Below are 26485 nucleotides of genomic sequence, written 5' to 3' on the forward strand. Positions count from 1 at the left end.
ATGCCCTCTCCTCCATCCCCATGTTTGAGTCCTCAGCAGTCTTGGGCTTAGAAATCCAAGGGAACTGAAATAGGGCTGTGGCTGCCCTGACCTTTTTGTCCTCATACGGGAGCACAAGGAGGCACATGTTACAAGGGTGGCCCTTGCATGTACTGCTATTCAAAATTCTCCAATCTGGTGTGCAGGAGGTGGGTGCACATATACAGTGGGATCCACATGGATATCTTGAATAACCATAGTTACTGTAGAATAAATAACCATTCTGTACTCCAGGACATTATCCACATTTTAAAAAAAAGTTTTCATATGCAATTTAGGCAGGGCCCCAACTTTTACCACGTGGTTAAATTTTCATCTCAGTATAATGCATGCTGACACTTTTTACAGTGCTTTAAAAAGATTAATGTATTAATCTAAACATATTTGCATAATATTTTCCCCTTGAGAAGCCAAATAGTCAGTTCCTTTTATTATTGCATAAAATATTAAGATACAAGGTATCTTCAGTTAAACTGACCAAATATTGAAAAGCAGTTATATCTAGGGCTATGTTATTTCCAGGATTTAATAGTTATATGACAAAATAGTTTAAGTATAAAACAGCATGTATGCAATACAGTATGGTATCTTGAGTTGCAAGAAATCTGTTGCTAGATCTGATGAAGAGCTTAAGTAGTTTTAATTCACCTTTATTTTTTAGAATAAAATAAGTCAATGCTAATACTAAATACATTATTCAGTGATCTTGTCTCCCTGTTATTTGGATCCAGAAGATGTATAAAAAGTAGGTCAATGTTTGTCTTGGCTGCTGCTTTCATGTGTACAAAACCACATGCTACAATTCATCCTCTTTCTTATCAAGTAATTATTTTAGACTACTCGTGCATGGACCACCAGATTTTTACTGAATTTTAAGTGATTTCAGGATTTGGCTCTATATTAGTTAGAATCTTTATTTAAATATTCTTTAAGAAGGAAAGATTTTCTGGTTTCCAGTATTTGAGAGGAAATCCATTTCAGTGAAAGTTATGATCTTCTCAGTCATTTCAAGAAGTGAACTATGATTAAGCTGAGTTTCCCCATAAGCATGGAGCTACTACTGTTCTGTCCAATATTAACAATGTATGGATTCCACATGATTGTTCATTTGTTGTGTTTGTTTTCCCAGCTGAAATAAAGATCTGTTTTAAATACTACCATGGTATTAGTGGAGCCCTGCGAGCTACTACCCCATGTATCACTGTGAAAAACCCCGCTGTGTTGGTAAGTGTATCCTTTATATGTGTTTGTAATATATTTGTAAGGAGATAAGTGGGCTTGACTGACAGGTTCAATTAATATCAATATCACTCTCCTAGTTTTGCCATTAACTAGAATTTTCCGATTCTAATGCAATCCAGTTGTATTATAGGCTGCACAATAATGATGACTCTAGTGAAGGTTGCCCAATGCTTTTCATTATGAGACTTTTTTTCAGTTGCTTATAACTTTGACAAACTTTAACCATTTGGGCTGAGATTTTTTATGCTCAGGCTGAATTTTTTTAGAAATTATGAGCTGAAACAGTTTAACTGTTTCTCAGAATGTGGTTAGGAAATGTGGTTTTGCCTGGGCAAAACAATTGTGTTGTTGAGAAACACAATGACTTGAAATTTAGCAGCAGGGCCACCCTGCTATCAGGAATGTGCCTTTAGCTATCCTTGTAGAAATTTGGCCAAGTCATGAGGCTTTGAAAAATCTCAGTTCGCACATGCTCAGTAGACACTTGCTGAAATCTGGCAGCTAAATTTGCTGAAGATTCTGTCTGCACTGAGCATGCTCCAGTCTTGGGTTGCAGAGGCTGAGCAGGACTTTCCCTGCAAGTACTCCTCCCAGCTTCCAGGGGTCACTGTGGCATCAGACACAAGAACCAAAAGCAGGGAAACTCTCTGTCCTGTGCTCTCAGTGTTCCTCCGGCTCCCATATAGGCTTGTGAAGCAAGGCTGAGAGAAGGATGCAGCATGCCTGGAATGCAGAGGGGTGAGAGCCAGGCTGTGGGATGTGGAGACTGAGACAAGGGGCCAGGTGCGCTGGTGGGGATGGGGATGGGGATGAGGAGCCAGGGGAAAGGTAGGGACTGGGACGTGGAGCTGAGTAGGGGAGGGCTGAGACTGGGCCAGTGAGTTGGGGTTGGGGGAGCGAGGTTGGGAGAAATGGGCAGGGAGGACTGGGGCAAGGGTAGGCTGGAGGGACCAGTAGAAGAAGGGGATCAAGCTGCTGTGGGAAGGGGAGAGACTTGGTAGCTGGATCTGTAATCACTAAAGCCATTTTTTTTGGAACCTGGAATTGAATCCAGGATTCGTTCGTCTTTGTATTAAACTTTCCTGTCTGCAAATTAGCTGTTCAGCCCCCTGGCAAATGTTTGCCTCATCTTCCTCTAGTGACTGACCTGCATAGAGGATGACAACCTACTACTATCACTTTTTTGGGTCCTTGAATTTGCAAGCTCTTAATTTAAATTACATGCAAAAAGCTATATTATATTTTTAGTTGTAATTGTGCAGTCCTATTGGAATCTAATGGAATCATTATTCAAAGACAATAGGATTACACAGGTATAGACTAAGAGAATAATTTGTTCTTCATTATCTCTATACAGGAGATGGAAACAGCCCAGTTTCACTCTCAGATCCCAAATTGAGATTGAAAACCTGGTAGTTAGATTTTTTTTTTTCCTTGTGAACTAAGCAGAGCTAATACAGAAGTGAAGGCACAATAAACATGGAACCACCATGATGCCATTTTTAGTCACTGCATGCAGGTGAACTGTATTTCATCTTATTTACATAGTTTTTAACCACACACAACTAAGCAAAACACACAACAATAAAATGAGTTTTTGTTTGTCGCTTACGTAATCAATCAAAATACTGAGAATTCTCTTGAGATGCATACAGTAATTAATATTAAATGCTTTTTGGAACAAAAAACCAGACATTTAAAAAAAAATTAAACAGGAACCTGTTTAATGTCACTTGGCAGTAAGTGGATGCAATTTTGCTAAATTAATATGAAGTGGTTTAGCGAACGTAACTTTTCCATTAAGTAGGACTTTCTGTTAATTGGTTGATGAGTGAATTTGACTGTAGTACAGCACAGAAAGTAAACTCTGAACAACAGAATAGGAAATATGGGAGAATCCCATAGAGTGTACATATGAACACACTGAACTGTTTGATAATATTTTGGGAACTGCACAACTTGGGTCCAATCCTGCAAGGTGCACCTCCAGTGAACGTTTAGAGTCTTCAGCATCTTGCAGAGCAGCAGTCAGCACCTTTCAAGATCAAGGCAGTCAGTGCTATCATATTCATGTTTGTGTGTGGCCAGAATAAACCCTGCTCTAGTAAGTTATTTGTTGCGATAGTAAGCAATGCTTGATATTCATTTGTGTGGCAATACCCACAGTTCAGCACACTTTCTGCTTACAGCTATTTCATAGCTATGCTGACATGACATAAACTGAAAAGCCTGGGCATAATTCCATGTATATGCTGAGTTATTTCCTGTGGAGCAATGTACTAAGGAGAAACATGAATAGTTTTCTTCAATCTAAACCTCCATGTACACATAAAACACACCTTTTTTGAGTTTGGGTTCATCCATGTCTCAGGTTTGAGATGACTAAAACTCCAATTTTTTGCACTGTTAATTACTTATTAAAAGTAGGTATAACTACTGATATTTCCCACTGATTAAAATAGAAACTACCCACTTACCTGAAAATAACTGAATTCTCATGAGTATTCTTGTAATACAATAGATTTAGATTTTCTTCTCAACTTTGAACAATTATTATTTATCCCAATACTGAATGCACTCTTGTGAAATACTGAATATTTTTAAGTAAATAGTTTTCATCCGTTGTTTAAAATAATTAATTCAGTTGTTCTGTTAAATAAATGCACTGCAAGTCTTCCCAACTCTGTATTGTACTTATTTCAGTTTATCATAGCACTCTATGTAACGAGTTTACATAATGTTCCACAGTACATTTTGTTAATTGATTTAGTGCTCAGTGTGTGATATAATGTGTAGCCAGATAATCCTCTGGTTGACTATACAGGTGTGGATACTGAAAAGTGCAATTTATTTCAGCTGATAAGTATTTTTTTGACTTTGCACTCCTTCTTTTTAAGCATTTTACATGGTCTGTACAATGTATGTGTATATATACAATAAATAGGTGAAAAATATGGGTATTTAAGATGGTATTTCATTGTCACTGTGTTAAATTATTTGCCAGCAAAGTGTCAGCCTTGATGTGAATTCTATTGCAGAGAAGCTGCTATAGCATACATGTATTGTGACTTTTATAGTAGTTGATTTGAATGGAGGCATTTTTCTTCTGCTTGGAAAAAAAAAGTATCAGTCATATGGACAACTTGTTGCCATGACATATTAATACAATAATGTGGTCTTAACTGATGGAATAACTCAACAGAAAAAGATATACCCAGAATCAGCAAGGACTTTTTCTTAATGAATAATGTTTGGAACAAGAAATCAATATAAGTTAGCATAAGCCAAAAAAAGTAAACTGCAAACTCCACATTTCTTATGACCCTTGGTGTTCATCTCAACTGTCCTAAAGGTACATATACTCCCTCTCTGCTTTCCAAGCACCTTTGCAAAGGATAGAGGAAACTGAGAGGGAGTTAACGTATTGTCTGTGGAGGACCAGGGCATTCTGCTGCATTGTGACACAGGTGCCTTACCCTTATGAAGTCATTTGAAATAACAGTTTCAAGATCAATAGGCACATGACAGAATGCAGAACACTATATTGAGAATTGTAATTGCATGAATAAAGGTGAGTCATGGACATAGTACTTACGCAAAAGGAAATAAGCTGTGATGTGAACAGTGTAGCTTCCTGTCATCATGCATCCTTCCGGAAGAGTATTAAGGCCTATGGAGACCTCAGACATGTCGTTGCTCTTTCTTTATCACTGCTGTTTCTTTATCTTTGCTACATAATATGCTAAATGTCACAATTTTGCTAAGGAGGAAATTCTTAGACGTCAGATGCTGATTAATCCTCACCACTTAATCTTGTTTGTTTTTGCTCTGATTTAGTCTGTAGATACACTCCATGATAAATGGCAATCAGATTAACAGATGAGATCGCAATATCTGTTTTAAAAAAAAGCTAAGAATATGAATAGTTGAAAAAAAAAAAGCCATTACATTTTATATTAATACGAAGATGGGTTTCTTCATAAATTCAAAGATTTTAAGGTCAGCAGAAACTATTACAATCATGTAGTCTGAATTCCTGGCCACTGAACCTCATCCCATAATTTCTGTATCAAGATCATCACTTCTATTTGAGCGATAGCATCGTTTTTAGAAAGCTATTCAGTCTTCATTTAAAGAGGCGCCTTATCTTTCACAGATTTAACATATGGCTAAATGCAGCCAGACTGCAGTATTTTTCTCAGTGTTTTACACTCCTGTTATGATTATGTTCTTGGAAATAGGCCATATGATATTTTTTCTGTTGTGTATCTTTTTTACACCATTCATGTACATGCATGTTTCCTCAACATATTTTTTTCTCTTTAAATATAAAATGACTTTGGCAACACACTGTTTTATGAGAGATGCATATCCTCAGTGTACACCTACAGTGTGTCCATGTATCAAGCTTTTATCAGATTTACAATCTGCTAAACAGTTCCCACAGGCTGTCTTCACCTTATCCTAGTGATTCATTGCCTTTTCCTTGCTGAATGAGGGCTGTGCCTTCTTTTGGAACCATTTGTCCTGAAACACTGTCCCTATATTTTCAACTGATTAAAAAACTAAGAGTATGTCTTACACTGAAGCTGGGAGCATGCTTCCTAGTGCAGGTAGGCAGACTTGCGCTAGCTCCTCTCAAGCTAGCACGCTAAAAACAGTAGTATGAATGTTGCGGCATGGTCAGTGGCTTGGGCTAGCCATCCAAGCTCAGACCAAGGAGGTTATGCGGGCTTGGACTTGGTGGCTAGCCTGAACTGCCACCCATGTCACAATGTCCTCGCTGCTCTTTTTAGTGCACCACCTTGAGTGGAGCTAGCACGAGTCTGTCTACCCGGGCTGGGAGACTACCATAATAGTCCATGATTTATAATACGTTGTTCAACTGGTTACATGCCACTCTGGGAGCGGGAGGGAGGAGAAAGGCAAGCTCCCCCTGCTCATGCATTTACAAAAACTCCACTTGTGAAGGAGGCAACAGTGAACAAGTGAAACGTACAAAAACAAAAAAAAGCCCTCATCAGGGAAAGGAGAAATAGACCTGAGTGAAAGTTTCACAAGTATGAGCATGGCTTTCAGATCAATGCCATGCTTAGAAATCTGATATGCCTTATTTTGTCACACGGATGTTAAATATTTTGATGATCTTTTCTTTTGATTACCTTCACTGAGCCAGGTATTTTGTGTTAGGCAATAAATGGTACATGGAAGTATTTACTGCATGGTGCCTGTGGTTAGCTCACGCTTGTATATAAGATGCCAATTCATGTTGTTGATAGTTTGAGAAGACACAGAAATCTATGAGGAAGAAGAGCTTTCACTTTCTCCGGTTAATACCCTCCCCACACCTAATAGTCCATGCATTATGTATGTTCAGAAGATTCTCAGTATTGCAACATTGACACCACATAGCATAAGCAGTAGTCAGTATCCTTCAAATTCCAGGGAGTTTTTGGGGTGGACTGAAACAAGTACTAGTGCCTTCAGATTTGTCTATGGGCAATTTTCAGTGGTGCTGTCAGATTCTTCTCCTGAGTACTGCATAATCATCCTCATGAATATACAAAAAAACAAAGGAAAAATGCCATGATACACTTCATTTTTATTCTCCCTCTGTAGACAGGGGTGGAAGGCATGGATGAAGGTGCTTCTGCAACTCAACACTCTCGGAAACTGGTCAGCTTTGCGTTATCAGGTAAGATTTCAAAAGTATCTTGCATTATCTCACTAAAACAAGCCTCAGTTTTGTGTTAGATTGTTATTGAAAGTCCGAATTAACTCCAACTGTACTACAGCAAAGAAAATATACATTTAAAAAAAAAAAAGTCTGAGCTAAAATACTCAAAAGATGGAAAACATTTCCTCTTCATCTGTATCTGTCTTCTTTAGGGGCACACTCGAGTGGTTTGAAAGACAATTTCATTGAGAACTTCTGTATGTCTAAAGCAAGCCAGATTAATTTGTATCCAGAAGTGAATGAAATAGATTTGATGGGTCTAGCATGAGAAGTCTCCAAGAAATTTTCAGTGTGCCCAAGGGAACATCCATCTCACCAAGTAGTGGTAAAGCTAGCTTTTCAGCACATAGAAAAAGGTTAATGGAATGCACGTTAGTCCCATTGCTTTGAGATATGGACAGAGTGCCAGAACAACAAGGGTTGCAAATAGTGAAATATTTTTGAACACTTTTTTTACTGGTAACAGAAAAGGAATTAAATTCTTACTCATGTTGATTACTGCCTTATTCCACACGTGGTTTCAGGAGAATAAAGTATCTCAGTGTGAACAAAGGAGGTAGAATCTGCTCCCTAAATCTTTAAGAACAGACAATAGAAATCTCTAGGAGATCTCTTCCACTCTGTAGGACTAGAACACACTAAAACTGCCTTTTAGAATGGTTCTGTAGCAATTAATGGGGGGAAAACATAAGAAGATCTGTAGAAACTAAATAGGGCTCTATAAAAATCGCTCTAAAAACTATAGAGTATAACAGTTATAGCTCAGCTGCAGGAATTCTATGGGTAGGTTGATTTAAAAATTTTATAGAATGATAAATTTAATAAGATTTTTCCATAAAGGTGCTGAGTCTGGGGAAAGGTAGTATGTTTTTGGGGTGTTTGGGCTTTATTGTGGAGAAGATGCTTCTACATTGTGAAGCAGAATTTTGCACAGTAGTGTTTTTGTGTGAATGGTATTGCCCTCCAGGGCTGGCCACAGAGAGGATCAGAGACCTAACTAATGTTGGTAAGGAAGGTCTCTTTGTCCTTAGTGCTAGAAGTTTCTACTTTTGGAGGTGAGAGATCAGTACCAGCCCCCTGGATGAGTGTGATTATAGACATATCAGTAGGGACTCCACTACTGAAATTTACACTTAAATCATGACCAAAATCCATACTTAAGTGATTGCATTATTCTCCAGATTTGGCATATCTCTTCAGAAGACTGTTGAATTTACTATGTAATATTTTGATGAAATATCCATTTTTGCAGAGGATTCTATCTCCTGCAGAAGAAGTGACTCACAAGTAGGAGACATGAGATTACTGATCTAGCTAGGAAGCAGAAAGGTGGTATAAAGGTGGTCTAGCTCTATAAAGAACGCATGCAATGCATGTGGCATGGGCCACAGGACCCATCATTTGTAATGTATGCAACACATTTCTTAGCACACATGGCACACTGCTAGGTATTCATAGATGGCACAATGATGCATCATGTGCTAAGGGTCTAGTTGATTGCCATGTGAGTCAGAAAAGAATATTCCACCAGGTCAAATTGGTGGTGACTTTGGGAACTTTTACCATCTCTCCAGGGTGCAGTGCAGGTTTCTTATCAGGATCATCTAGGTTCATCTCACTTAATCCGTTTCCTCCCATTTCAGGGGCCTTGAGGATTGGTCCACCTTGGCCCTTCCTATTCTCTGCCTGTGGTACAAATAGCTTATTTTCCTGAGGGCTGGAATACCTTGGTCTAATTTCTGTTGTTGGGTGTAGTGTGGGAATGCTAGGTGGTGCTCATAGCCTGTGGTACAGAGGAGGTCAGACTAGACGATCTGGTGGCCCCTTCTGGCCTGAAGTTCCATCACTCTGTGACTGACCATAAAGGGGAGGGATGTTGGTTGCATCATCTCTTCTTGAGCCATATATGCATCTGGTAATAAGTAATTCCTTTCATAATTTGAAAAGCACTGCTGAATTGAAATCTTTCTCCTTTGTCACTTGTGTGTTCATTTGTAAATCTGCTGTTTTAGGGAATGACTTATGATTTCTGTGTTGATAAGTCTCAGAGATCAGGCTTCAAAAATCTCTCTGTTTTATCCAAAATCCCATGGTTAATATAAAATAAAGTGTCTTGATCATACATCTGTGTTTAGGATTGATTTCCCATAATATTATGGGTGGATTTTTAAAATCTTCCTTTAATCTACAATAATAATCATGGTGTCACAGCCTTGATCAAATTCCCACTGCTGGATACTTACCCTGGCTGCTCTATTTGGACCCACATGCTGGGCCTGTGTGCTTTTAAGTTTCCTTAGGTCTCAGTAGGCTGTGGTCTCTCTGCACACTTCCTGGGCACAGCCTTTGTCTGGTACCCCATGTGGAAGTGAAGCCCTGCAGCCCAATGCTGGACATCATCTAAGACTCCCTAGGAGCTTAAGTGCTTCATTCTTGTGGGGGCACTGGTTTAGGGGCAATGATAGTTGAAACAAATAGACACGGACTCTGCAAAAGGATTTCCAAAACAATCATTCTTAATTTCAGACTGCATAAAATATAACCAGGTGTAGGTAAAACAATAAACAGGTTTTCACTACTCCTTGCTTCAGTTTCTTTACCACTTCGGGGTGTTCTTTGAGAGGGGGATCAGTGTCCTTTCAGGACTTCAAGGGCCTCTCCACCAGCTCAGGGCTTCTCCTCTGAATCATGGAGAGTCACTCTCTGACCGTTTCAACTCTGGCTGGTCTAGCAGTCAAAAAGATTCAGACTCAGTTAGGAAACCTGTCCCTGTAAGTCCCTCCTTGAGTCCTCCTCAACTTCTCAGCATTTGTGTTTTTAAACCCAGCTCTGATACCTGTTTTTTGTTCCCCTTCCCTGGAGACAAACTGGAATAACTGGATTCTTCCTGCTCAGGCTCCCTTCTTAGCATACCCATCCTCCGGCCAGAGCACAGTCATTAAATGTTAATGACGCATTTTGTTTGTCCTGTAGCTTCTTCCAGACAAGGTGTGTGATATGTGATGTGTGGTCCTTGTCAAGCCAGTTCTGATTTACTACACTTTGAGGGTTGGTATTATGAATTCTGTCACATAGTCTCAATCCTGGTGGTTGGGCTGTTTTTTTTTTTTTGTTTGTTTGTTTTTGTTTTTTTTAAATTCCTTACATTTTGCTGTAGACATGGAACTCCGTGGCTAGTGTTGTAATAACTATCCCAAAATATTAAATTTGTTAGTCTTTAAAGTGCCACAGAACTCTTGTTGTTTTTGCTGTATACAGACTAACACAGCTACCTCGCTGGAACGATCCCAAAATGTATTCTGTTGACAAGCGTTTTCTTCTACACTGGTGTGGTACAGCATGTGATTTAGCACTGGGCCATGGTTATTGGGAGAATTTGATTCTACTAGAGAAAAAATTGGAACTTGAAGCATGAACTTTCACAGGTATTGCTTGTCAGCACCAGTAACATCTCATGATAATGTAGAATTCAGTACACAGATTGCTGATGGCAGGGGCCATTGCTTTCCATAATAATTTTATAGGGTTACAAATTCCTTGCCTAAAGACAGACAGCTGGTCAGTTCTGTAATCTTAAAAGTAAGATAATGGCATTTTGTTTTAAATCACTTTAGCTGAGCCCTGAAATTTATTATATGTGCTTGACCTTACTCTGTGCCTTTCAAATGCGGTGAGCTTCTCTTCTATGTATCTACACACACTTATCATTGTTTGTTCTAGCATTGATTTAATGCTGACATGGAACTAATTCATGGACAGCACAATGAGGTGGTTAGAATTTTTTTTTCTCTGATTCACAGAGAATTCTCTCTTATCAAATTCTGACAAAGTTAGAGAAAAAAATTAAACATTTTATAAATCCCATTTAGTGTGAACTTGTTAAATTTACAAGAATTGCCTGAAGACTCTAATGAGCACGTTTATCCCCTTCTAGAAATTTATACTCCCTTTCATATTAATCTACAAATCCTAAGAGATCCCAAAAATGTACGTAAGGAGGAAATGAGGATGTTCAAAACACCTGAAAATTACTCCTAACTCAAAATAAACAAGTGTCAGGTGAAATCAAGATATGATTAGTGAGTGAAAGCCAAAAAAGTATCAATATCTTTCTCTCACTCTCTCAGAATCTTTGATACCAAAAAAGAAGCAAGGCGAATAACATAAACTCTCCTGTCATACTGGGGCATATGTCCTCAATAACCCCAACTATTAAAAATGGCAGACCAGAAAAAATACCATGTAAAAACTACATGAATAACTTTCACTATTGGTTGCCCTAATGAAGGACACTCTGAGGAAAGAAAAAATCAAGTTGTTGTTTGAAGAATTCTTCAAACGACACTTACAAATAATAATTGTGAACACAAATGAAATTAAAATGTCTTTCTAAACCAGCGGTTCTCAACCTTTTTTTCCCGAGTACCACTCGGGTCAGGTATAGTCAGGTCAAGTACCGCTTTGCCTGACTGTACCTGGCCAGAGTGGGACTCGGTGAATAGGTCGGGTTCTGTGGAGGGATCAATGCCCTCCACCGAAGCCTTGCCGCCGTTTGACCATTTTTGGCGGCAGGGTGTTTGGGGCTTCTTGGCGGCATTGGTCTTTTTCGCCGGCGGGAGGGGGGGACCATTCCGCGGCGGCGACCTTTTTCGGCGGAGGGGGGGGGGGGGGGATTCGGCGGCGGCGAGCTTTTTCGGCGGCGGCGAAGGGTGGGCGAATCGGCGGCGAGGTTTTGCCTCGCGTACCACCGAGCCGTCTTCCGCGTACCACTGGTGGTACGCGTACCACCGGTTGAGAACCCTTGTTCTAAATTGTATGCTACATCGCTACATAATCTAAGCAGGTAGGTCAGTTATGGTAGCAAAATCTGGAGAAGAAGAGATTGAAAGAAAAAAAAATAGCAATTGGGCATTTCTAGCACAAAATAGAATTTTAGTTGCACTACACCTTTTTGCTATAATCTGTACATCATGTGTCAGTTTGGTCATGATAAAAAGGACTGGGGGTGCTTTAATATCTGTTTGTTTGAACCCCCCAAAAATGTGATCAGAGTGGCTCCAGCATCCATAAGCCAAGATTTTTAAAGTAACAATTCTTGTGAGTTCCCAACTTGAGCCTGATTTTTCAGAGGTGCTGAGCACCCACAAATCCAGTTGAAATCAATATGTGATGTAGGTACTTACCACCTCTGACAATAAGGTCCAAGATTTCTTAAGTTGGGCACCCAATGTCAGAGACAACTTTTGAATGTTTGGGATGTTCTGCAGCAGTCAGAAATGTGCAATCTCATGTGATGCACTCTGCCTTCTAATCAAGTTTGAGACAAACCATATTTCAGTAAGATTTCCTTTGCCGTTAAATTTGATACTCTTTCATATCAACTGTCATAGTGGCCACAAGTGTGTTTTGCATGAACAGAATGATAATCTCAGACTTCTCAGAGGGATAGCCATGTTAGTCTGTATACAGCAAAAACAACAAGAGATCTGTGGCACTTTAAAGACTAACAAATTTAATATTTGCAGACATAAGCTTTCGAGAGACTTCAGCTCTCTTCTTCCGATGCAGTAATACAGAAAATAGGTAACACCCTGGATATCTATAAGATGCCTCTGTGTTACCTATTTTCTGTATTACTGCATCTGAAGAAGAGAGCTGAAGTCTCTCGAAAGCTTATGTCTGCAAATATTAAATTTGTTAGTCTTAAAAGTGCCACAGATCTCTTGTTTTGTTCAGACTTCTCAGTTGCTTGGAGATCCAGACCACTTGGATTAAAGTTCCTTGGATCACACAGCAGTGAAGTTTTGTCTTGGTTTCATTTCCAAGGCCCTGTCTCCTTTTCACTTGTCTTCTCTTTGCTTGTCTCTGCTTCCCTAGTTCTCTGGGTTTCAGAGACAGAGATGACATAACATTTTTGGATGGCTTTAGCATTCCATTTCCTATCTGACCCTTCTTTTGCCCCAGATTTTCCAAATTCCCTTCTTTATTTTCTGACCGTCACACAAGTTCTTCCTCCAATTCTGCAGTACTGCATCTTCTTTCTTTCCTGACCTTGTCTCACTCCAACCCAACACTCCTTATCCTGCTCCAGTTCCTGATCTTCAATTTTTCCCCCACACTGTGAAATCCAGATGGTTTCCCTAGGGAGTAGTGGGAGATCTTGTTTGCTCTAAGGCAGCTGGCATGGCCCAAACCTGCTCCTATTCTGATACAGCTTCTGGAAGAATGCATAGTAGTTGTTCCTCTCCTCCCCAGTTAGTCAAGTGATGGGGGAGAGGGAAGCCCTGTTTCCTTCTGTACTCTTTTCCCCTCCCTTTTGCTCATCTACTGATTTCTGAATGATATGACAGAGTCCTTTAGGTGTCACCAAGAGCATCAGAGCAATGGGAGCAAGTGAGAAAAGGCAGCACCTTGTGGGGAGAAAATCTTCCCCTGGAAGTCAGATGACTCCTAACCTAGCAGTTTCTGGGAGCAAACTCCTAACCTAGACCTCTCAAAATTAGTCTTGGACTACTATCGTGATGCAGTAGTGGTGGATGAAATTTAAGTCTCAAAGCAACACCATCAGTGCTGACCTCCAGGTCTTCTCCTTCCGCCTCCATCAAGGACCAGCCTTGTTGCTCACCCTCTTGATGTACCATTCAGTGTGGTACATTTCTGCATGCTGCTGTCACCAGGAGCATGCCCCTGACCCCTGTGCTGTCAGCCCACTGGGAGTGTGCTCTGCTCCACTCCCCTTCCTTTCCCTTCCCCTCCCCCTCATATGCAGTCATCTCATTGGGAACATTCCTCTTCCTGCCCTCGCTCACACGCCTCAAGTGCAGTCAGTTCACTCCAGGGTGGCACATGCTGTATCCATGAAGTCTGGTAGTTCTGAAAACTCTCCTCACCCGTGGAACATGAACTCTTTGTAAAGTTTAGTTCCATCATTGAAAGCTCAGTGAATTTGAAGTGAATGAAATTGCATTTCCTCATCTTCCTTAGAGTTTAAGGCCAGAAGGGACCACTAGATCATCTAGTCTGACCTCCTGTGTATCCACTTCTTTCCCTGTCATTAGAGTTGAAAACTGAGCCTTTATCTCCAGCAATTAAAGTCATTACAAATGATGGCATTTTGTTCTGCTTATGTTAATATTTCAGCACTCAAGTTTCTATTACTAAAGTCCCTCCAAGACAGATCTCTGAATATGTCACCTTTGTTTCCAAAATATCTGCTCAGTGGAGCGTCTAACTTGCGGGTATGGGAATTGTGGAGAGGAGCTGTCTTCATCAGTTCACACACCGAGTGCTCTTCTGCACCAGGATGGCCTTTTCCCCTCTGTCTGCTGCAACGTTGTGATCCATTCCTGATCAGCTAACACGCCCATCAAAGATGAACATGGATAAATATAACATTTCAACTGGCTTGTCCCTGTGTGGTGATTCATCCATTCATAAATACCTTTTCTGCTCATCAGCACTCTGATGAACAAAGGAGGAAAGCAGTCTCCCAAAAAAGATAAACGTAGGCCCTGCACAGTCTCCATGCGCACGGTCAGGGTAGATTTGTCCTTGCACTTCTGCTAGCAGCAGAGCATGGAAACAATAATCTTGTTTGGGCAGACTGACTGGGAAAAGCAGGTCTGTGACTTCTGCTTTGATGTGAAACTAACATGATTTAATCATGAAACAAAATTTTGGCTAAAGACCAAAAAGTCTTTTTTTGAATATTTTGTGAACAAAACTGGAGCACAAATGTTTGAAAAAAATTGAATAGAAAACATAGTGCAAATAGTCCTCACTATGTATGGCTTTTAATCTTCCTTTTACGGAGATGCCTTTCATATTTTTTTTTTTAAAGAGCTTGGTGTTTTTCATTCTCCAATCTTTGCTAAGAGCACTTTACTTAACTACATTCGGATAAACACATTTCAAAATGCTGGCCTTTAAAGATGATGAAAGGATAGGTGATTTTTATAAAAAAGGTCTCTAAAATTAGTGGGGAATACTTAGAAAGCTGAGAGACTGAGTCTCCCTAACATTTCTGTTTATAGGCTGTGACAATGCATGTCAGAAAGCATTAGTGATATCATGCACTATATTATTGCATTAATATATCAATGTAAAATCAGATTGCGTGATGAAATAACGTATCTGCCTTAGGCTGTAGGATCCGGAAGGTTCTTAATCTCTATGTGTATTGAGAATCATTTAAAATTAAATCTCATGGATATATTTTAAAAAATGGGGGAAAACATTGAAGTCGCTCATGCTTGCTAATGAGTTCTTGTCTCTTTATGCATGAATTGCTTTTCATGGCTGGGTGGATAACCATTTACAAAGAGACAGAGGGCTGCTTCTTTCACAAGCATAACTGTGCTTTTATCTGGAGAAGGACAGTGTCTAAACCGTTCAGATGATAGTTCATGGTAGAAGTTCATGACAGAGAACTGTGTGTTACTGCTCTGTCATTTCATTTATGAAGAGATTGCTCTTAAAAGTGTTTATTTTGTATCTTATATTTCCTGTTTACTATTTTAAGTTTGTTTACTATTTTTAGTATAATTTACTTTTGATCATTGGGTTGGGTTGTTTAGGTTCAATCCAAATTCAGTGTTTCATTTTAGTACAGTAAGCTTTTTCTGTATGTGCAAAAACTACATACTCAAACCTGCATATCTGACCTTGTGTGTGCCAGCTGCCCTGAGGTTGGAGACTGCATATTATATGCTAGGATAGCTCATGAAGGACACAGAAATCCGTGGCTTAACAGAACCTGAAAAGAAAAATACTTGAAAGTTAATTTTAAAATAAATTATTGTACTAAAAGTGCCTCTCTTAACCTGGCTATTTGAGGCTTATGGCCCCAGCATTTAAGCAGATGCTGAGGATATTAAGAAAAGTACTTTTGGCAGGTGAGCATCAGTGTAAGCTATTCCATCATATTGCAGATGACACAAAGCTGGCAAACTTTGTTTCTGTTTAAAAAATCTCTGTTTAAAAAAAAAAAATCCTCAGAAAACTGCATATCCTCTCCTGGGAATGACTTTTCTTCTTCTCAGCTGGGACCATGTGTGTCCTAGCCAAGATCACCATCTTTTCTTTTAAATTTTTAGGGTTATGGTTGTGTATCAAAGTATCAATCCTGAAAAACATGGTTTCATTATCCTATTTCATGGGTGACTCTTTTTTTTTTAATCCAGCGGTATGTGGAGGAATGGGGGTTGGTTGGTTTTTCTCTGAATGCAAATACATTAAGTACAGAAGAAAAACAGTTCTGCAACTCAGAGTCAGAAGTGAATAAACTATTTTTTATTAGAAATAAATGGTGGCCAAAATATAAATCAAGAGCCTGATATACTCCTAGTCTCATTGTCTCGTCTGTTTATTCTCTTGGGAAAACTGAGTGAATTCCTGCCAAAGGCAACGTCCATGCACTAGATCTAATTAATCACAGTTTGAGTAATTTTATATTACTTTTTTGAATAGTTTATGATAAATTGAATTCCAAGGTAATATTTTAGGACTACCTCATTTGTGAGCTTCTTGTTTTAATCTTTTTGTTCCTTTTCTTTCTTTCTTTTAAGATATTAGGGCAGTTGGACTAAAAAAAGGGATGTTCTTCAATCCTGATCCTTACCTAAAGATGTCCATTCAACCAGGAAAGAAAAGCACGTTTCCTACCTTTGCCCATCATGGTCAGGAAAGAAGGTCTACTATCATCAGTAACACAACTAATCCTGTTTGGCACAGAGAGGTAATGTATGCCTTTTAAGAACTCCTTCAGTCGGCTGGTGCAGTCGTTCATTAGGCTAGTGTTTCCTTCTTTTATGTATTGGTCCTTACTGTCTGATGCTATGAGCTAATTTCACAGCTGGTTATTTAAATTGACACAGAAATTGCAGTAATTGTAGGAACCCTGTTGTTGGGTGGGAACAGTTGTATTCTGTAACATGTTTGAACCATATGCTGTGAACTTTTCAGTCCCTCTCTGATAGCAAGATTTGGCATTGCTTAATAGCCCTGTGGATTCCTTGAAATTTCAGTAATAAATTAATTAGAATGGATTATATGTTGTAAGAAGAATTGTTACAAAAAGGCAGAGTAAGTCAACATTTATGTTCAGGCTCAGCCTGCTCAGTTATTCCAACTACAGTTCATTGAGAAATTATTTCTCTCACAGTTCGTAGCAACTGGCGAGTTCAAAGATTTCTGTGTTGTCAGGCCAAGGGGATGCATTTCGAAATATTGTATATAGCTCTTTTAGAAGAGAAAGTCAAAGGAGGAATTATAGCACTGTCTAGCAAGAAAAATGGGTAACTTGACAAAAGCTAACTTTTCATATTTGTTTCCATTGGGAAGGCTGTTTTGGTCAGAATGGTTACTAAAATGACACTGTTTCATATGCATTTGAATGCTGAATGGCAAAAGTGTGTTTTGAAAAGAAACACCAAAATGGAAATAATATTAACTTAGTAACCAAACCCTGTAACCATTCGAAGATCATCCACTGTTTTTTTTGTTTTTTGTTTTGTTTTGTGAAAAGTGTTGATGGTGTGAGTCTACATTCTAGTGTACATATAGCTGAGTTCACAGACTCAACAAAGAGATCAAGGACTGAGTGGGTATGGGAATCTTAACAGAGGACATGGTTAAAGTAGATTAGCAATGAACAGGACAGTGTAGGGTTACTGTTAGCACTGCCACTGCTTATGGGCTAGCTGGTCTGTGGATAGAGGGCATTTCCCTCAGTGATATCACTCTGGCATCATTCACAATCAAGCCGATTTCCCCTCACTCTCCTCCCTCCCCCCATTAAACTCAGAAATAGAAGTTTTAGTTGGAGTCTCTTGTCTTTCTTTCTAACAGTCATTGGGGAAGGAAAAAAACATCCCTCTACTATGTTTCCTCCTTTCTTCTCTGTCTCTTATTTTTGCAGCTTATTAGCAAAGTAATGATATATAGTTCAGTATTCATTGGAGCAGAATTTATCGGCACGCTCTAACTGCTGTATTTTTCCCTTTAGCAGTGCCTTGACAATACTGTTTTATGATCCTATTACATATGCTGGATTTGGTACAGAATTGGTCCTTTTGTTTTCTCTATGGCTTCACAATGTCAACTTGCAATTTCTATAGCAAACAGATGGTTAACAGCCTTTAAATTCCATTCATCACAAGAAACTCAACCCTGATTGACAAGGATGAGAATTTTTGTTTTTATTCATGAACCTAATTTACTTGCTGATTTATGAGTCTGCCAGATGTGCAGAGATTTGAATCTGTCTGGTTGTCATCTGTAATGAAGTTGAACGGTAACCTATAGTTTTTTGTTCCCTTTTGAGAATTATTTAGCTAACTAGCCAGAGTGGTTTTTAGCCATTTTGGCAAGGTTGTGATTTGTATTGAAATCCGAAAGGTGCAAGTCAGTGGAAGTCTTAACTAGTTGATATACTCTGTTTTAAGCAGAAAACTGATGCTCACCAAACTGTCTTTTGTGATTGAAATATCATAGTAATATAGAAATAAAAAGGCAATTTATTCTTTGAGGAGGGGGAAGGAAGAAATCTTAAGTTTAATGATAATAGCGTCTTTTTGTAATCTGGAAACAACTATCATCATCAATAATCATTGCTTTGTGTTGCCTGTCACAAATGGGTAGTGTAAATGTATATTTATGTTAAATAATGGGATACGAATATGCTACTGAATGTGTTCTTTCTTTCTTTTTTTCTTTCAGAAATATTCTTTTGTTGCACTTCTAACAGATGTTTTGGAAATTGAAATTAAAGACAAATTTGCCAAGAGTCGACCTATCATCAAGCGCTTTCTTGGGAAGTTAACCATACCAGTCCAGAGACTATTGGAAAGACATGCAATAGGGTAAAATAACTTGTTATTGTTAATTTTACATCAGTTGGGAAGATCAGATCAGAATCTGCGATACTGGCATAAAGCAATCTTTCCCTTACTAATTATTTGTGTAGTCACTTTGGTCATATACCATAGACTTGCCATAGCAGGAAGTTAATCTCTATGTAGCCTTACTATTTCTGATATGAATATGCTTGCATTTCTTAGCCTATTTTAAATTTATGTGTGTGTAAGCACCTGTGTTTGATTTGTAATAACTTATTTTCTTAAGGTTTCTGATGCAAAGAAAAATTAACTTGTTGCTAATAAACCAAGATGTAAGGCATAGCTATTTACATCAATATATAGTGCTGTGCCAACTTATTTAGAATAGATTTTATTGTCTTGGGGTTTTTTTTCAGTTCAAGTATTTATAATTGTTAGTTTAACAGTGAGAAAGATTTAACAATAGTTTAACTAATTGGGTAGAAATGAAAGGATTGTAATTGGTGGTTGTTTTGATTGTTGGGAATTCCACAAAATTGAAATTAACTTACACTTTGAATAAAGGTTTAATGGGCCCCAATATCCATCTATTTTGTTTAAAAATGTCAATTTTCTTAGATTTTGATACTGGTTTTTTTTGTCTGTTTTGTTTTGTTTTTTAAAAACACTGTCTAATCTTGGATGGTGATTGGACAGGCTCTGGATTTCTGTAGTTGGGCAAAGAGGGAAGGATGAAGGCCAGAGATCTGGGCTGGAACACTGGAGCTTGGCATTGTGGGTGAGGAGGAAGATGGCTGTAGGCTGAGAGTGGGCCTGCTAGATAGATAATAGTATTTATATAAATTAAAATATAAATTAAGAAAAAGAATCCTGTAAATTACTTTGTTATTTCAGGATCTTTAACATTCATATAGTACATTTAAGAGACAACAAATAATACTTTTGTTAACATTCACACATCTGAAGACACTGGGAGGAATTGAACTGTCAAACACTCTTCTTTTATGGCTTGATCCAAAGCCCATTGAAGTCAATGACAGTCTTTCCATTGACTTCAAGTAGGCTCTGAATCAGGCCATAAGAAGCAGAAGCAAAAAGTGCATATGTTCTTCCCAGGAATTTAAATGGCGTGAGAGTATCATCATGCTCTTGCATGACAACCAGGATGTAAACAAATAGCAACCTTTGCAGAGAAAGTTTGCAGATTCAGTACAATGGGTCTTACTCCTGCTTGCAGTTTCTTGGGAGTGTTAACCAGACTTGTCAATCAGGCAGGCTGGGAGTGCCATACCCCTGAAGACCAGCCAGCTAGCCAGTTTGACCTGCCTCCAGCAGCAGCCAGAAGGCTTTACCAGACTTCCTACTCAGAGCAACAAGAAAACAAAATAAAACCCAAAAAGGATTCTGAGCATTACTGGGCTATTTAGCCTCAGGGGGCTTTGCAGCAGAGTTGCTGGAAACCACCTTCTTATTCTGAGGTTGCTGGCTGCAGCAGCTTCCTGCGTAACATGTCTGGAAAGGCCTTTGTGGTGGAATGCTTCACAGGCAATAAGAGGAATAGAAAATTTGGCAGAAAAGTGTGCAAAAACGCTTGGGCTAATCAGACCCTGTCGTGGTCGGCCATGCCACAACTACCAGGCTAACTGAACCCTGCTCATGTAGTGGGTTGGACATCCACACCCGTGGGGCTGATGGGACCCTGCTCACTGTGAATCAGCTATATCCCGATATAGCCAGTCCTACCAGGCTCAAGGGAGAGCAGCCTAGACATGGAGGAACAAGCAGGTGGTAAGGGGCTATTGGACCATCACTTATTTTTGACTAATTTAAGGTGTAAGCTAGTCTTTATGGAAGTCTGCCTGGCACTGAGGGATCCACTGAGACAAAGAACCATGCCACGCAGCTTTTGTCTCATTAAGGGATTGTCTCACTAAGGGATTCAGTGAAACAAGGGCTGCTGGTGTGTAGCACTGCAGGGCCCAATATGGGATTCAGTGAGGCAAAGGTAAGGGAGTAGAAAAATGGATGATTAAAAAAAATTAAAAATGGATTTTAAAAAAATTGTCAGATTCTCTAATGTAAATCAAATACAGGTTTGTTTTAAAAAATAAACCTATTTGAAACTGAAAACTTATTAAACATTTAAGCCTTAACATAATTTATTAAAATAATTCAAATACAAAAAATAATATAAAGCAGAACATGTTTGCTGCCATATTTTAAAGAAGTCAAACTAGTGAACTGGTGAAGTCACTGGCTCTGCATCTAGAACCAGAGTTTGCTGAAGTGCTAACCTGGCTGCAGAGAGCCTCTTCTGCAGGAGGAAAGATAATATTTTCTTCATTTCAGTTTATTCAGCTAGTTCAGCTTAATGACTAGTTTATTCCAAGTTAAGAATCCAATTGGGAGTTGAAAAAGCAGTTTAAAAAAGTAGGCTTGAGAGGATGAGATCTATAGTTCTAAAATATTGAAGGACATGGAGACCGCACTCAGATCAGTTCCATAGAATTGAAAATTCTTCCTTTTTTAAATAAATAATTTAGCTTGTCAAAATGTGTTTTGCATTTAAAATGTTTTTTCTTTTTTATCTGGCACATTTAAGGTAGTAAAATTATTTTAAAATGTATATGCTTTTTTGTGCATTTTAATTGAATTTCCATTTCCATCCACATAGAGCTGGACACAAATCAAAGTAAAAATTATCTAGTAAATAAGAAATGTGTAATTCACCATTTTCTAAACATCATAAAAATTAAGAAGCTGAATAAATGTAAGTTAAGCAATATAATTGCTTAAATAAGTGTATGTGGATAATGTGTATCCTCCAAAGGCTATGTTTGGTTACAGATCAACTATATTTTATTGGTCACCAACCAATGAGAATCAGCCTTTCTTTAGGAAAATAGCTAAATTAGGATTCAAAACATGATTAAAAACATGAATGAAATCAAGGTTTTCTGCTTGCTAATTAAAATAGGAGAACGGGCTGTGCCCTATAATACTTGTATAATACTGCCTGGTTGAAGGCAGGATCCAGTGAGACAAAAGGGCTGTGCCATGTGCCATGGCCTCAAGCAGAGGTTTAGGGAGCATCTTTAAAGTTCAAGGAAGCTACTTAAGGATCATCTCAAAAGAGTGAACCTTACAAATGTTACATTTATTTCAGTAGCACAGCAGCAGGTGTGGTTCTCCCTCCATATACCCTCTTCAGTGATATTCTATTTTCAGAGGGGATAGAGGCCACTCTCCCTTTGTCCTACCATTGAGGGGTAGGCGAATCCCAAAAATCAGGGTATACGCGGCAGCTAGAGCTTAATTTTTCTCACTTTTCCCTCCTGTAACTCTGATGAACTAGAATGGAAAGATTCTGGCTACAAGAGTTGCTCTGCCACAAAGGAAATTTCTAAGGCTTGATTTTCCTGGTAAAAGAAGGAGTAAGAGGTGCAGGGACTTTATTCCCCTTTTGCTTCACTGTAGTGAAAATATTCCCAGAATAAAGGTTCTGAAAGGGACAAAAAAGAGCCCAGAAAGTGCAGAGAGCCTCTTCATATTCACTTCCCTCAGAGCAAAGGTAGCTGTTTCAGTTTTTGGACGAGAGCCCTCAGAGTAAGAACCTCCAAGACAATTTTTTGAGGAGCAATTTGAAACCATTCTCAGGAGTATTCTTGCAAATAAGCCACTGAAAAAGGAAACATGGGAGAAGTGGGTGAGCAGGGGAGTTAGTTCACCCATAAGTAGTTCTGTGATGATTTATGCTCCCCAAATCGATGCAATCCTGAGGTTACAGAAATTGAAAGTATTATTTCAAGTATAATTAAAAACAAACAAAAACAAAAGCAAGCCACCTTAGTAGCCATTCATACATCTACTGTCTCCAAGTATTGTCTAGAACCCAGTATATCTAGTCAGACTACCTGTTGCCCTCTGTGTCATTAAGATCAGCTGATCCTTCGGACCAGCAGTCTTTTTGAGAAAGGTTCTGCTAAGGAAACTGGTCTCGAGAGAATGCCTTTCTACTCCAAACACCCTGAGATTTACAGTAAGAACAATGTGCTAAACTATATGGCCCAACTCCAACCCTGCTTGAGGCCATGGTAATCCAATCCCCAGGCAAAGCAGGTATTGGTTACTGCTAAGTATCCTAAGTATGGGTGCTTCAGTGACTATAAATGATCACTTAAATAAAATAAATATAAAAATAATCATAATCTAAGGAACGCTGGTACCTGAAAAGGAAATATAGACCCTACTGTGGGTCGGCACTCTTTGTTTCAGTTTTCACTTACAGGAGATATGGCCATCCAGCTGAGCTAATTGAATGCACAAAGTGGCATGAGAGACAGAGGAAATGCTGCAGGAAAATCCTCTGCATTTTTCAAGCAAGTCTCACTACAGGCTGATTTTGTTTCAAGTTGTTTTCCGAATAGAGAGCATACAAAATGGGAAATGACTCCCTAGGAAAGAGTCCTGGGGTCATAGCGGATCACAAGCTAAATATGACACAACAGTGTAACACTGTTGCAAAAAAAAGTAAACACCATTCTGGGATGTATGAGCAGGTCTGTTGAAAGCTGGATACGAGAAGTAATTCTTCTGCCTTATTCCGCACTAATTAGGTCTCAAGTGGAATACTGGGTACAGTTCAGGGTGCCACATTTCAGGAAAGATGTGGACAAATTGGAGGAAGTCCAGAGAAGATCAAAAAATGATTAAAAGTCTAGGAAACATGACCTCTGAGGGAAGATCGAAAAAATTGGGTTTGTTTAGTCTGGAGAAGAGGAGACTGAAGGGTGGGGGGACATGATAGCAGTTTTCAAGTACATACAAGGTTGTTACTAAAGAAGGGAGAAATATTGTTCTCCTTAACCTCTGAGGATAGGACAAGAAGCAATGGGCTTAAATTGCAGCAAGGGCAGTTTTAGGTTGGACATTAGGAAAAACTTCCTAACTCTCAGGATAGTTAAGCACTGGAATAAATTGCCTAGGGAGATTGTGGAATTTCCATCCATTGGAGATTTTTGGAGATCCCAGACACCTGTCAGGGATACTCTAGATAATGGTTCATTCTGCCATAAGTGCAGGGGACTGGACTAGATGATCTCTCGAGGTCCCTTCCAGTTCTTTGATTCTGTGAAATTTAAAGTGTTGGCAAGGTTGTCAGAAGAATGAATCTTAGGCAGAAATATCCAGTCTCGCTTACACCTTAGAATTAAAAGCATTCCAAACCAACATTGACATCCTCTTCTTCTTCCAACCAATTGTAACACCAGAGTATGAAGGCTGCAGTATATCATCTTCTTCAAAATTTATCTCCCAGGGAACAAGAAGACTTAGACTTCTATTCCATCTTCTTTCTAGTGTCCAAATTCCAAACACAGAGGAAGGCTCACCTGTAAGTTCTTGAATGGATTTTCTCCAAAAGTTCAGTTCAGGATGGAGACCCTAAGTTCCAGCAAAGCATCCATTTCCATCATTAATTGATCCATTGAACACCAATTTACATATTATTATGTGATCCTCCAGAGGAGATATCAGTAAAATATGCAACAGACAAAGTTACCTATACAAAGACAACTATATTTCTTTATTCCTGCCTTGCTAAGGATGTTTTCCAAAATGCTATTTAACACTATTTTTCCTCGAGCAGAAAGGGTTCCTTTATGCACATAAGGTGTCCTGTTCATCAGAGTACTGTTCCTGAAAAAGGCCCACAAAACAGCCATTATGCAGTTCAGGATTTTTTGGAACATGTTTTTTGGCAACATCACCAACATCCAGATAATGCCATGCAGTCAATATTACTTCTGGGAGTAGTCATAGATATCAGCTTCCACAGGTGTTTATTTCTATCAGAGATCAGGATTCAGAAGCCAGTGCTAAGAAGGCACGTCACTCGTTTTCCAGTCACATCTATCATGGTTCTGATGGTCTTGGATAAGAACGAAGGTCTCTAGAAATAATATTCTGTTGAGAGTGAAACTCTTTGTGGGTTATTTTCTCCATACATTTCTAAATTTCTTGAGTTTGTAGTACTCCTTATTCCTGTCCTCCCTTGCCCCAGTGCCAAGGGGTACTTGGAAGGTCACAATGTGTTTCAGTCAGAAAAGATTGGTGGAGAAAAGCTATGTGATCTTCAAGAGCACAGAACCTCATTGATGGAACCATTTCATCCAAGGATAATGGAAAATGAGACCTCCAACATATCAGTTGGATCAAGGTCAGAGTAATCAGGTTCTAAGAGGTATAACTCCAGTCCTAATCAGCCAAGATGTACCAGTGGTGTCTTACTGCACTTCACTATGGCTTTTATCAACAAGATTGGTACCAGATCTTCAATGTGGCTGTGAGTTTATAATCTCTGTTCCTGGGTGCATATATATTTTTTAAAGGAGATCTTCTGTATGCTCAAGCACTACACATGAAGAGGAGGAAATAAATATCATAGCATCAGTTAAGAAAGCAAAGGAAAAATAGTGGAAAGTGGAATCTACGGCCAAAGGTCTTCAAGTGGAGAGTCAGCTTTGAGTTGCCTATCTGTCAATGGACCTATCTGTATTCAGCAAAGAAACTGAAGTATTCTTCCAGATGAAGAAATGAATCGGCCACAGCTACAATCGTTCACTTTCTTTCCTGGCTAAAAAGCATGTCTGTCTTTTTTTTTTTTTTTTATCATAACATACTCCAGGATAACCACAAGGAGGCAGAAGCGAGTGGGGGTGGCGCTACATTGTCAAGGGAAGCCCTGGATCTTATATCCAAATCAAGTGGCAAACGCACTTGGTTATGCCACCTCTCTACTAGAAGGATCTGCTCCCAAGGACAAAATTCTGCTCCCAGAAAATTAAATCTAACTAAATATACAATATGTGAGATGCATCAGTTAAAGTAGAATATTCAGGTGTGTTTATAATACACTTCTCTTTTAGCCTTGGGAAAGTATTTTACAAACGGCATCTTCAAGGGCCTGGTCTATATGTATAGCATAATGGTAAGTTATAGGCCTGGATGGATCCAGTCAATGCAAGGGCAAAATGGGCCAAAAGAACAAGTGCTCATTCATTCAGAATCCTTCTGACCTGAAGATTCATATCCAACGTACAAATACAGATGTACAGTGGCGGCCTGGTCATATTTTTTTACATCTTCACTAAGTTTTGCAAATTTAAATGTGCAGGCCTCTTCAGCCCCTCCCATTAGATGGAGGGGTCTAGATTACCCTAGAACTAATATATTTAAAAAATACTGAGAGTGCTTTTTCCTCATTCATCCTTTGTTTTCCCTCCCTCGTGAGACACATCTTTTGGACATCCCATTATAATGGATCTGCGGACTTTCCCAATGAAGAAGAATAGGAAAATTTCTTACTTTATCCAAAAATTTCTTTTCTTCTAGCAGACAAGTCCACAGATCCAACCATCGCAGCATAAGCATTATGCTTCTGGGGGAGGCTTAAACTGTCTCCCTCCTCCATTTTCTTTATGGGCACAATACGTATATTTCCTTGGTGTGGAATTTGCACATGTGGGTACAGTGTATTTGGGGTGGATTTTCACATTGCTCTGCAACATGAAATGTTTTTTTTGTTTTTTTTTTTTGTTTTTTTACTATTAACCTGTGAATTAAACTTTAA

At 39.0% G+C, this 26485-nt stretch overlaps 1 protein-coding gene across 3 annotated transcripts in view; it reads left to right on the plus strand.

Moving 5' to 3' along the window:
* The window catches only part of HECW2 (HECT, C2 and WW domain containing E3 ubiquitin protein ligase 2), a 290360-nt gene that overhangs the window by 158775 nt on the left and 105100 nt on the right, over window positions 1-26485 (plus strand). For all 3 annotated transcript variants that reach the window (XM_067548983.1, XM_067548982.1, XM_067548985.1), the window contains 4 exons: window positions 1169-1263; window positions 6901-6976; window positions 16585-16754; window positions 18737-18879. In XM_067548983.1, coding sequence (XP_067405084.1) covers window positions 1169-1263; window positions 6901-6976; window positions 16585-16754; window positions 18737-18879 — 484 coding nt within the window. The remainder of the gene's footprint in view (window positions 1-1168; window positions 1264-6900; window positions 6977-16584; window positions 16755-18736; window positions 18880-26485) is intronic.

The sequence above is a fragment of the Emydura macquarii genome, unplaced genomic scaffold, assembly GCF_026122565.2.
Source record: "Emydura macquarii macquarii isolate MOO-44397 ecotype Brisbane River unplaced genomic scaffold, CSIRO-AGI_Emac_v2 contig_1253, whole genome shotgun sequence".
Taxonomy (NCBI): domain Eukaryota; kingdom Metazoa; phylum Chordata; order Testudines; family Chelidae; genus Emydura; species Emydura macquarii.